The sequence below is a fragment of the Xyrauchen texanus genome, chromosome 26, assembly GCF_025860055.1.
Source record: "Xyrauchen texanus isolate HMW12.3.18 chromosome 26, RBS_HiC_50CHRs, whole genome shotgun sequence".
NCBI lineage: Eukaryota > Metazoa > Chordata > Actinopteri > Cypriniformes > Catostomidae > Xyrauchen > Xyrauchen texanus.
Genome location: NC_068301.1, coordinates 13,359,350 through 13,372,321, shown reverse-complemented (window position 1 = coordinate 13,372,321; position 12,972 = coordinate 13,359,350). Strand labels below are relative to the sequence as shown.

The following is a 12,972-nucleotide window of genomic DNA, read 5'->3' as shown; positions in this document are numbered from 1 at the left end:
AATTGGTTTAAATTGTTAAAAAGAATCACAGTTAATTTGGTTGTAATTAGAGTATGTTGTTTAGATTGCATTTACGTGCTTATGAATAAAGTTTTTTGGATGGGATGTAACGGCACCCAAAAATGAAAATGCTGTCATCATTTAATCAACCTGATGTTGTTCCAATGCATATGACTTTGTTTCGTCCATTGAACTCAAAAGGGTGTTATGCAGGATGACTCAAGTCTCAATTTTCATTGCATCCTTTCCGCATACAATGACAATGAATGGTGACTGAGGCTTTCATTCTGCTTTTGTATTTTTTTTTTTTAAAGCTCTCAAATATTCATGCATTGTTTTTCTCTTGTGCTCGCAGGCCCCCCTTCTCCACCCCGTGATCTGGTTTACACCCTCAAACAGTCCACACTTATTCTGGAATGGGCTGTGCCAAACGACTCTGGAGGCAGAGTGGATCTTACCTATTGCATAGGCTGTAGACGATGCATCAGACCACCACGGTCTCCGCAAGTGCTGTGTGAGCCCTGTGGGGCCAGTGTCGGCTTCATACCCCAACAGAGTGGCCTTATCGAGCGCACTGTTACCGTGGTAAACCTGCTTCCCAACTCCAACTATTCCTTCAGCGTGGAAGCCCGCAATGGTGTCTCGGAGTTACTGCCCTATAAAAGGTTCTACACCCAAGTCAACATCTCCACCAGCCTTCCAGGTACAACAACTGTCAATTATCATTAAACTAATGATTCATTATTCAGTACTGCCCACTATTGAATCCTTTTGTACAATTCACAACATGATTTACGCTACTGGAATTTATTTTAGATCAACACCCTTTGTTGTTCCTGGAACAACTCCATAAATTGGAGGGCAATGTATGGTTGGTAAGAATGTTTACCAACAAACAGAGAATGTTGGTCCAGGAATATGCCTGAATGCTTTAATGTTGCATTCCATCTCACTTGGAAAGTTGAAAAATCTCCAATTTGGAAATGCAATAGAACACCCTGGGAAGCACGGTTGATGAAAATCATTTACTTTTAACCAAATAAAATGCATCAGTCAGTACATTTACATGCACTTTAGAAGTGAGACTTCAGTCAAATTAAACAATAATTTGTCAGTTTTTTACAAAGTCAGACTAACAGATCTAGATAATGGGATTGTAGCTCGGCTTCATCTAGCATGTATACGCATTAATTAAACAGTAAACAGTAGTAAGTTGTGCACATGCATGTTCCGATAGGCAGGTGATGTGTGACATGTATTTAACCCAGTTTATTTGTCATCCTTCCCTAATACAACCTATTCAACATAGGTTTGCAAAGACAGCTGTGCAAAACACAGTAAAGATTATTTTCTGTTGAGATAAATGAGAACCAGCAAAAAAAGTTTAGCACTGCTATTTAGTTTTTTTTTTACATGTCATCTTCTGAGCTTTACCCAACAGAACACTGTATTGTCAGAGAAATGAAGAAAGTAGAAATATCCCACATCCTACTTTGAATAGAAAGCAGAAAAAGCATTGTCCAGTGTTACATTGTGGACAATGAATGTTCAGTATGCATATTGTTTCATGTCTGAGCAGTTGTCATACTGCAAAATGCCCTTTAACATCAAGTAATTTTGGTAGAGATTGTATTTGAAGACACCATCCTATCCCAGTAATACTACAACAGACGTTTTCACTCATCTCGTGTTGATTTGAGTGGAATGGTCCCTTTTTTGAGTCAAAAGAGGTTGGGATAAATCAGCTTATGTTCATCTTAATGCTTCTCAGTTTCATTGCTTTTCCTGTGAGTCAATGATGCATCATTCTATACTACATTGGGATTTAACAGAGTTCCTTTCCCCATAAATGAGATTGGTTGTAGTGGTCAGTTGATTTTCTTCTCCTTTTTATTTTATTTGATAAACGGATTCCTAATGGTACTATCCCATAAGTGCCATAAAACAAAATAGTACCAAACTTGGATTTTTCCCCATTAGTTGAGGTGGTCTTTCAGAGAGGTTTCTCTGACCAATGCAACTGCAAAAAAGCAAATCCTCAGTTAGCATTTAGATCCACTTCTTTCTTTTTTTAAATGTAAATGTTAAATATTGAGCACATAATTGGAGATTATAGTCATTTACGTCAAGTGAAATTGCAACTTTTCTGCTAGGTTAGACCACAATAAAGCGAGAAATTAATATCTGAATTAAATGCTCAAAGTTACCGAATTCAGTGAACTTGGTTATGGTTAAAAGAAAGGGTAAAATTGTTACTGACATTATATATTATCAAACCTGCATAATAGAAATTTTTCACACTCCAGGTTTTGGAATGCGGAAGTAAACGATTGCAGGGTAAACTTTGACAGCAATGAATGGGAGATCACATCAAATATTATTTTCACTTACCTATTTGCACCAAGACCAAAAGAAAAAGAAATCTACTATTACATTTAAATGACTTTCCAGAAGAGGAAAAATATAGTGAGCGGTGGATTAAGACATTCAGATGGGAGAAGATGCCAAATTTACTGTCACTCTCTCAGAAGCTGTATTTGAAACACACCCACAGCTGTCGAAATTCGCTTTTTGTGTTAAGCATAATGTGTTTTTTTTCCTTTTGATTTAGGTTTTAGATTAGCTTTTTGGTTAGGATAAGTCTTTAAGAATTATAATTAGCTTCATCTTAAAACAGTAGAAGTCTATGATAGGTCCTCATTTGGATAGGTTTTGTGTGTGCTGTCCCATGAGCCGAAGCTCCATTTTAATGCTGACCACTTACAAAATGAAGTGAGCACTCTCTGGAGTTGGGTGGGGGTTTAGTGGACAGCTGATATGTGTTTGTGACGGTATGTGTTTCAGTTGCACTGACCTTACATAAACACAATGTTATATAAATGCCTGGTCCACGCTTGCACTTTAGATCACTTTAAGTATTTAACTTTCACCGATACCCTTGAAAGCACTAAAATACAGTACATTGTGGATTTATATGAACTCACTTTACACAACACCCAGATTAAAGGGATAGTTCATTAAAAATGTAAATTCTCTCCTCATTAACTCTACCTCCTGTTATCCCAGATGTATATGGTTTCTTCTGCCGAACACAAACAAAGATTTTTAGAAGAATATCTCCACTCTGTTGGTCCATTCAATGCAAGTGAAATTGGCCAGAAATTTGAAAGCCAAAAAGTGCATAAAGGCAGCATAAAAGTAATCCATACAACCCCAGTGCATAAATCCATATCTTTAGATGAAAAACAGATCAATATGATTACAATATTTTTTACTTCTAGCACGTCTTCCTGACCACAACTGCTCAAATGTGAGTGTTGCCACCTTGTGGACCCACTAATTAGTGCAAATAACCCCAGTTGCATGCACATACGGTGCATTCAGAGTTTGTGTGGTTAGAAAAATCAGTGCTGAAAGAAGTGCTCGAGCACTTTGCTGATGAGATTTGCATCATGCATCTTGTACGCAGACGCCTAGTGTTCGCATCTGAGCGAAGTGTACTCTGGGCTTTATTCACTCACACGTAAATACAGACTTAGGTCTGTTTCACACTGCACGCAAACATGCCACTGCAGCATAACTGCAACAGAAGACTCACTTTATCCACCTTAGCTCTCTCTCGGACATTAGCATAACGACTGTCTTATTTTCTCCCCCTAGTGGCAGTCGTGATGAACTGTCATTTTGCTCGCAATGGATTTTATTCATTGAGGGAGAAGCTACCAACGGTTTACCTCAGAATGACATTACTGTGTGGGATTTTGTTAAGCAGATGGATACATTTAATAAAATTCATGATTAATACTCATTCAGTATTTATTGTTAATAGTATTATTTATTATGAATACTTTTTTAGTTATTATTATGATAATTAACAGCAGCAACAACCATAATTCAGAAAATAGAAAGCAAAAATACATAAATGTGATTTTTAAATATTGTCCAAAATTCAGAAGCAGCAGGCATTGAAACTATACTTGCAGCTCCATTGCTGCTATGCAGCACTGCACTGATTTTCCGTGCAGTGTGAAGGCTGTAACCTGTTAATACGGTGTAAAACAGGCCATACACACACTCGCACTCTCTGGCTCAGATCTTTCATTGAGCGCAGAGTGCTTTAACACAAAGGCTGAAATAAGCAGCATTGGAGCGCATGTTTATCAATGGAGTAGCTCGCTTTCATCAAGTTTTCCACTCTCTCTGATTTTGTTTCCATTATGAGTCAATTGCAGAGCCTTTATTTAGCACTCTACTCCTGCTCCTTTCATTATTTGATACTCTTCCCAACGCAATTGCTCCTTCCCAGCCAAAAAAAAAACAACTCCAGTTTATAATGTCTTTCCTCTTGGGTATAAATATTTTCCTCTGAGATAGGCCTTCCTTGTTTTTTCATTATGCTGGAAGTTGTGTGGGTAGACATAATACAACTCCTTTAAGGCATAGTTCATGCCAAAATAAATATTCTGTCAACATTTACTTACCCTCATGGTGTTCTAAACCCAAATGACTTTCTTCCTTGGAACAAAAATGAGATATTAGGCACAATATTAGCCTCTGTTACCATTCACTTTCAAGCTATAATTTTTTTGCCATAAAATGAAAGTTGAGGCTAACGTTCGGCCTATCATCTTTTGTACTCCATGGAAGAAAGGAAGTCATACTGGTTTGGAACAATATGAGGATGATTAAATGATGACAGAATTGTAATTTTGGGGTGAACTATCCCTTTAATTTGAATGTTGATTGCATATTTTTAACTTGATCTTCCTCTGAACTCCTGCTTAATTCTCAATAAACACACCATTATGGCGTTTTCACACTTGTTTCAGTGGGTCTAAGGGTCTGATAAAATATGAAAAACAGATATATTTAATGATATTGCTGATTATTTATTTATATTTTTGCTACTTTATTAATTGTAGGTTATAGGCAGTATGTAAACATGGATACAAAAGTTTTTAAACCAATACTACAAAATTCTTTACTTGGTCCAATCACCAGCATGCATTTTGTCTAGACTGCATCAAGACACTAAAACTGCGGTGATGGTCTACCTTTACAATTGTATTGCGTGATCAGAATATGAAGAGACATCTGCCTTTTCTGGACTACATCAAGTGTAAGCAGACAAGAGACATTAATCCCACAATTCGAACAACTCTACCAACAATGGAAAACAAGTGTTGGAAACATGCAATATTATCATTCAGGGAGCACACGTGAGGCTACATATATTGTGTTATCTATCTCTGTTTGTGAAATGTAATGGTCTGGTGGGTTTAACTTATGCCCCCCAACCCCTCCCTGTTTTGATGCGTTCAGCATTCCATAACCCTAATATTGGCCTACTTCCGTCTGAGCTATTTTTAACTGTTGGTCTATGTTCTCATACGTCAGACGGATGCTTTTGGGGACTCACTTTGGTTGCTTCGCGTTTAACTAGTTTTCAACATCTCTAGTTATTAGCGCTGTGTTTTTAGGACACTGTGTCAAGTTAAATGTAGTTTGAAATGTTGCAATACATGTCTCGAGATCCATCCATTCTGTTGTGCTCGGTCCAGCTGTCTTTGAGCGCAAAAGCGTGTCTGTGGAAGCATAGGCGGAAATCGCGGGGGATTCGGGGGGTCAGGGGACCCCCCCCCTCCATCTGAGGGTTGTACCCCCATAAAATATCATAAAAATATGTGTATTGTAAATAATATAATGATATATTCTTAAAATAATTGTTTAAGAAATAAAATAATACAAATGCAAAAGGGGCAACAACAAAAAAAACCCTTGGTGTCCCCTTCAAAAATTGCTCTTGAGAATTGTTATGTTTATTGTCCCCCCCAACATTTTTATGACATTTTCGCCCCTGTGTGGAAGGCCATGCTGCATGTTGCTCTTTTTGGTTTGACAAGGCATGTTGCCTGTATAGCTGGAGCTGACTGCCCCCTACTGCCACATCAAGGTGGTGCATCAAGCTTTGTGTTAATTATTTAAAAATGTTTTAATTATTTGTGTTATTTTTCATATACACTCACTGAGCACTTTATTAGTAACACTATGGTCCTAATAAAGTAGCCCGATGTGGTCTTCTGCTGTTATAGCCTATATACCTCAAGGTTTGACGTATTGTGCATTCCGAGATGCTGTTCTGCTCACTGCAATTGTACAGAGTGGTTATCTTGAGTTACTGCAGCCTTTATGTCAGCTTGAACTAGTCTGGCCATTTTCTGATGACCTCTCTCATCAACAAGGCGTTACGGTCTGCAGAACCAACACTCACTGGATATTTTGGTTTTTGGCACCATTCTGAGAAATCTCTAAAGACTGTTGTGCATGAAAAGCCCCTGGAGGCCCAACATTTACAGAAATACTCAAACCAGTCTGCCTGGCACCAACAATCATGCCACGGTCGAAATCACTGACATCACATTTGTTTCACCCATTCTGATGGTTGATGTGTACGTTAACTGAAGATTCTGACCTGTATCTGATGAATAAGATTTGAGATGAATAAATAATGTACTGGTGTTCCTAATAAAGTGCTCAGTAAGTGTAATTCATCACACTAAATGAATATGTTAAATCAACAGCCCTAGTTGGAATACAATGTAATGCTAGCAAATGAGATGCAAAAAAATAAAACAACATTGCTGAAATTGAACATTTAACACAATAATTACTTAAAATTCCCCTAAAATAGTTCATTGACAAAGCTATTAGCAGAGTTTGAAACTAACACATTTCTGTTAAAGGCCAAGCGTTAATCTCAAAATATCCAAACATTGGCAAACTTATTGTCCTGCTTAATATATCAGTCTATCACTGTGAAACCTGTTTAGAGTGGTATTGCTTTGTGCCTTTCCAGTAAAGATCATGTGTTCAAGGCAAGATGTTATATGTGCCAGTGTTTGTGGTCTCCACAGCCTCTCTTCTTGTATCTGTGCACGTCAACGCATACTGCCTCGATATTGCATTTCTGCTGCCTCACTAAACAGTGATGGGCTCCATGCAAGCAGAGAGTGTGATGGGGATGACACCTTGCTGTGCTCTGAGACAATATGTCATAAAAGAGCCACTGACCTTCATTAATACTCCATTAGAGACTTGGAGGCAGGACACACTCTTACCCCATCCCTAACCTAAACCTGTTTCCATTCCACCCGCCTCACACTCCCAGTGTGAAATATTAAACTTCCTCTCAGGATAAAGCCCTGTGGTGCCTCCACGCTATGGAGCTTTACAGCACACGGTTCATGGTTGGCAGAGTTGGAACTGAGCCGGTGTGAGTTTAAGACTACAGGTCAATGAGATGTGTACCCTGACCAAACGGATTTCCCTGTATTTGAGAAGGGGGCTTTGAGCTGGGCTTTATCTGCCCACCGCAGGCCCTGATGGGAGGTTAGGGTTGAAGGAAGGGTGTGCACTGCTTCCTTTCTTCAGGGGCCACTGGAAAGAAGGTCCCATAATAAACAGGAATTCCTCCAGCCTCGAATCCCCAAGGACCTCCGCAGATGATTAGACACTTGTGAACCTTTTGTGCATGTGTGTGCGTATTCCTGGTTGGTTTATCCTCCTGAGTTTAGCTTATCTCTCACATATTGAAGTGGGAAGTCATTTGATTTAATCCAATTACTGTATGGTATACATACTCGGAAATATATCTGTAACTTGGGTTTTCAAAGTAGACCTGCAGTATAATATATGTGCTTAAACATATGACTGTTTTGTAAAAAACAGAAAAACATTCTGTAAGGATTAGGCTAAGGGGAAGAGGATCGAAAATATCATTTAGCTCAGAATAAAAACTATAAAAGTCAATGAGAAGTCCTTACCATGATTAAGAAAACAAACGTGTGTGAATGTTTTCACAGTTGGGGTAAAAATATAGATTTTCCAATGCATCTCGATCTTCATTTGAACAATCTCTATATCGATTTTTAAATCCCAGGATCCATCTTTTAATCTATGTACAACCCTCCACTACAATCACAGGAAATTGCACGCATTTGCAACCAATTTTCGTGCTATGCGACTAAAATGTATATATCTGGCAACTGCCTGATCCATTTTTTGATTTCACGCACCTGTACTTGTGTAGTATATTGGTGAATTGTTCAGCAGCGAGATCCTTTCGCTGCTTTTTGAGAGTAAAAGTTGTACTGTGTAATGTGTGTCCAACGATCCACGCGGCCCATTTGTCATTGAATAATGTCTCTTTTAATACCCTTTCTGTTCTCTACAAAAACAACAAAAAATTAAGATTTCATTCTAATCATGCATGGCACAGACGAGATAAAGCATTTAGAGTTCTCTCGTTAATGTGCGCTTCTTTAAAGACACTCTTTACAGAAATGCCGGATTTGATATAGAGACAGTACTGGTTTTAGCATGTGTTCAACCAATCAATGTAAATACTTGTAAATAGTACAAATTATGCAATTAAACATAAAATAAAATCGAATTAGTAAAATTAAGATTTTCATAATGTACCTTGTTAGAACATCCCCATTAGTTGGTATAGAATTAGTTTGTAAGCTAAGTGAACATATAAATTGAAACATACCTTTATGAATCTATATTGAATCAATCAATCAAATCAAAACTGCAATCAAATCAAGAGCTTGTGAATTGGAACTGAATCTGTATTAATACCCAGCCCTAGTTCATAGTTTTGCCAAAATAGATGCTACAAACGTAAACACAATCTAACTTGACATCTGTTTCGGAGAATGTTTGCAAGATGAACCAGGATGAAATTACATGAAAGATACTGAAAGAAAATCTGCAGGCATTTCTCAGCCCAAATTTTTTTTTAAAGTTTGTTGTCTAATGGATTTTTGTCTTTTGCAAAAAGTACCAAACAGATGTCTACTTAAAAAATTGAATTTGTAGCATGTATATTTTGGCAAAAGTTGGATGTAGAAGTGTTCCTGTAACTGGCAGTGGCGGAGCTGGGGGTTGCCATTGGCCACCCCACTCGCAGTTGCTGTTTTAGTCATTTTTTGGCACAATTTAGTTCTTTAGAGGTGAAATCATCTCTGTACAAATGTACAAACTTAACATGTGTGCACACCAAGGTCGCCACACCTCTCCGTCCTGGGTGTCATTGTATCCCACTGGTTCGATTCTGAGGTAACACACAAACACTCTGGATAAAAGTATGTTTTGTTGAATGTATTGTAGGATGCTCTGGATGAAAGCGTGAGCCAAATGCTTAAAAATGTGAATATAACATTTTAAATTCACATTTATTTGCACTTCTGACCCAAATTATTTTTCCAAGTACCTAATTCACCAATCTGTAGCAGAGGTTCTGAAATTTTACAGGATTAAACCTGCATAAATGTCAGTTTTGACCCTGATGAGTTTGGACAGCTCTGCTCTTGATGGATTGCAGCTCTTTAGCAGCAGAACGTACTTTCCCTTGTCTTCCAATAATAACATGGTGTTTTCGCTGTGGTTTTGGGGTGATTATGTGCCTGTGTGTGTTTGAAGGTGAGAGAGATGCTGAGGGGAGGGGTCACCATTGCGGGATTGACATTTCAATATCTTCAGAGGATTTAGCTTGGCCGCTTTAGATGGCTGGGGCCTGTGGAGCTCTCTGGGGTCGGGCCCCTCTGCACGCCTCATCAGAGCCAGGGTGGGTGGAGAGGGATAAAAGGATGGCACGGGGTGAAGGGCAGCAGGATACAAAGCCTAAATAGGAGAGAGGTCTTAGTGTCTGTGTTTGTAGAGGCATGTGAATATGGAAATAATCATGAAAATTTTTCTTTTACTTAAACCAGATCTGACCGTCTACATATGACCACCAAAATTAGCATTGTTTACAATGCCTATTTGGTATTCCTAAACATCAAATGAAGAAGGATATGACCCCTTTATGTATTTTAAAGCAAGAATCATGAGGTAAAACTCTGTAATCTTCCCTCTCTTCCACATCCATCCTTCTATCTGAAGGAATGCACTCTCAGAACCTCAAAAATTCCATCGCAATCCACCACACTTCTGTACATTTGTTCTTGAGTGCGTTACCGCACCCTCTCTCTCTCTCTCTCTCTCTCTCTCTCTCTCTCTCTCTAACAAGAGAGCTGCTCCCTCAGTGTGCCATAATGGGGTAAAATGAGAGAGCACAAGGCTCCTGCAACACTAAAAGAGATTGAGTCATCACCCTCCATTCAGCGGCACACTCAACCAATTTGGCCCTCTTTCACAGAGCGCAAAGTATTTTAATTGGTCTCAACTTTTTTTTTCTTCTAAGCCTCGGTGAGGGCTCGCTTTTACCACTCCTTGTGGCAGCCGCGGATGTGTTTGTGAGCTTGTTACGTGGCACAGACAGAGTTAGATGTGGGATTGAGTGCACACACACACACTCTCTCTCTCTCTGAGACATTCTTAGATATTACTGTGTGTGGGTGGGTGTTTGGGTGGTTTACAAGGACTTTTTTTTAGGTTACAAACTGGTAATTGTAATGGTATTATGCTATAAATGTGGTTTCTGAGGACATTTCTAGTGTTCCCATAATTCAAATAGCTTAAACGCATACTAAACAATGTTTTTTGGAAAATGTAAAAATGCAGGATGTTTTTTTGTGAGGGTTAGGTTTAGGGTTAGGGGATAGAATCTATAGTTCGTACAGTCTATAGTTCGTATAAAAATCATTATGTCTATGGAGAGTCCTCATAAGGATAGCCGCACCAATATGTGTGTGAACTCAGAAGTCCATTTTGGCAACTTATGCATGTAGAATATTCGGTTCAAAAGTAATTGTCTTAGGCCATGTTCACACTAATACGTTTTCGTTCAAGAACGCATTGATTTTGCAATGTTTACGACTGTTAACCATGCTAAACCTGAATTTTACTCTGCCAAAAACATTCTCCATTACTGCATACTTTGGAAAACGATTAAATTTTTGAAATTGAAAAATAAATATCTAAACATGCTTAAAACAAGATAAATTTACTAAAGATGCAAAGTTGCATAAAATAGTAAGACTTTAATTCAAGATTGTTATTCAAGGTGTTCTCTATAATTCTCTGTAAAACATCAACAATTACATGTGCACATTTTTATAAAAAAAAAAAAATCTTATTTTAATCATAAGTCAAAAGAGCGCTCTGCTCAACACTAACATCCAGCACCGCAATGCCCTCAACATGCCAAGCATTTCAGAAAGAATTACAGATGGTAAATTTAACGAGTTTGTATGGCAAGAAAGCGAGCAGTAGTATTGAAATCAATTAATTGAAAATTCATGTATTTAGAAGAGATAAAACTCCTGGCAATTAGTCTGATTGCCGGAAAAAATAAGAGGACTCAATTACGTTAAGGTCTTAGGATGTTCTTGGTCAATTTAAATTAGATAATGATATTAGGTCTCTGGATGCTTGTAAACAATAAATTAAATACATATATGAATAAAAAAAAGAGACTATCAATATTTCCTCAAAGTTGGAGTTTTTTTTTATATATATATATATTTCTTGTTGCTTTGTACTTTAAAGACATCGTTAATTGCTAACTGAACATTCGCTTGGCTGTTTGAAGATTCTGCACACTCTTTTTGTGCCTTTTAGGACAGTTTTAAGGATGAAGCTACACGCTTGTTGTGTTTATTCTGCCTATTGTCTGGAGTTTGTTTTATAGATTATCTTTTGCTGTGTAATTCTATTTCACAAAATTTGTATAGAATCACCAGACTTGAGCAATCTGACGGCAAAGTTGTAACAGAGGTTTTTGTAGGCTTGCATGGACTGTTTGAGTTTGGCGGGATAGACGCCAGTTGACACTGTCGTGTGTGGGCTTAATGCGCAAATTGTTTTTCTGTTTGTTTGGTTCTAGGGAATATTTGGGGTTTGACTGTTGCACTAATGTTGGAATGTGGCCTTTTTATAATCCTGTTTTTTGACACACAATCTATTTCTTATACACTCACCTAAAGGATTATTAGGAACACCTGTTCAATTTATCATTAATGCAATTATCTAATCAACCAATCAAATGGCAGTTGCTTCAATGCATTTAGGGGTGTGGTCCTGGTCAAGACAGTCTCCTGAACTCCAAACTGAATGTCAGAATGGGAAAGAAAGGTGATTTAAGCAATTTTGAGCGTGGCATGGTTGTTGGTGCCAGACGGGCCGGTCTGAGTATTTCACAATCTGCTCAGTTACTGGGATTTTCACGCATAACCATTTCTAGGGTTTACAAAGAATGGTGTGAAAAGGAAAAACATCCAGTATGCGGCAGTCCTGTGGGCTGAAAATGCCTTGTTGATGCTAGAGGTCAGAGGAGAATGGGCAGACTGATTCAAGCTGATAGAAGAGCAACTTTGCCTGAAATAACCACTCGTTACAACCGAGGTATGCAGCAAAGCATTTGTGAAGCCACAACACGCACAACCTTGAGGCGGATGGGCTACAACAGCAGAAGACCCCACCAGGTACCACTCATCTCCACAACAAATAGGAAAAAGAGGCTACAATTTGCAAGAGCTCACCAAAATTGGACAGTTGAAGACTGGAAAAATGTTGCCTGGTCTGATGAGTCTCGATTTCTGTTGAGACATTCAGATGGTAGAGTCAGAATTTGGTGTAAACAGAATGAGAACATGGATCCATCATGCCTTGTTACCACTGTGCAGGCTGGTGGTGGTGGTGTAATGGTGTGGGGGATGTTTTCTTGGCACACCTTAGTGCCAATTGGGCATCGTTTAAATGCCACGGCCTACCTGAGCATTGTTTCTGACCATGTCCATCCCTTTATGGCCACCATGTACCCATCCTCTGATGGCTACTTCCAGCAGGATAATGCACCATGTCACAAAGCTTGAATAATTTCAAATTGGTTTCTTGAACATGACAATGAGTTCACTGTACTAAAATGGCCCCCACAGTCACCAGATCTCAACCCAATAGAGCATCTTTGGGATGTGGTGGAATGGGAGCTTCGTGCCCTGGATGTGCATCCCACAAATCTCCATC

The 12,972-nt window shown here is 38.6% G+C and overlaps 1 protein-coding gene across 2 annotated transcripts in view; it reads left to right on the top strand.

Moving 5' to 3' along the window:
• Positions 1–12,972, top strand: part of LOC127620336 (ephrin type-A receptor 7-like) — a 176,790-nt gene that overhangs the window by 114,033 nt on the left and 49,785 nt on the right. For both annotated transcript variants that reach the window (XM_052093538.1, XM_052093537.1), the window contains exon 5: positions 356–703. In XM_052093538.1, the coding sequence (XP_051949498.1) occupies positions 356–703 (348 nt within the window). The remainder of the gene's footprint in view (positions 1–355; positions 704–12,972) is intronic.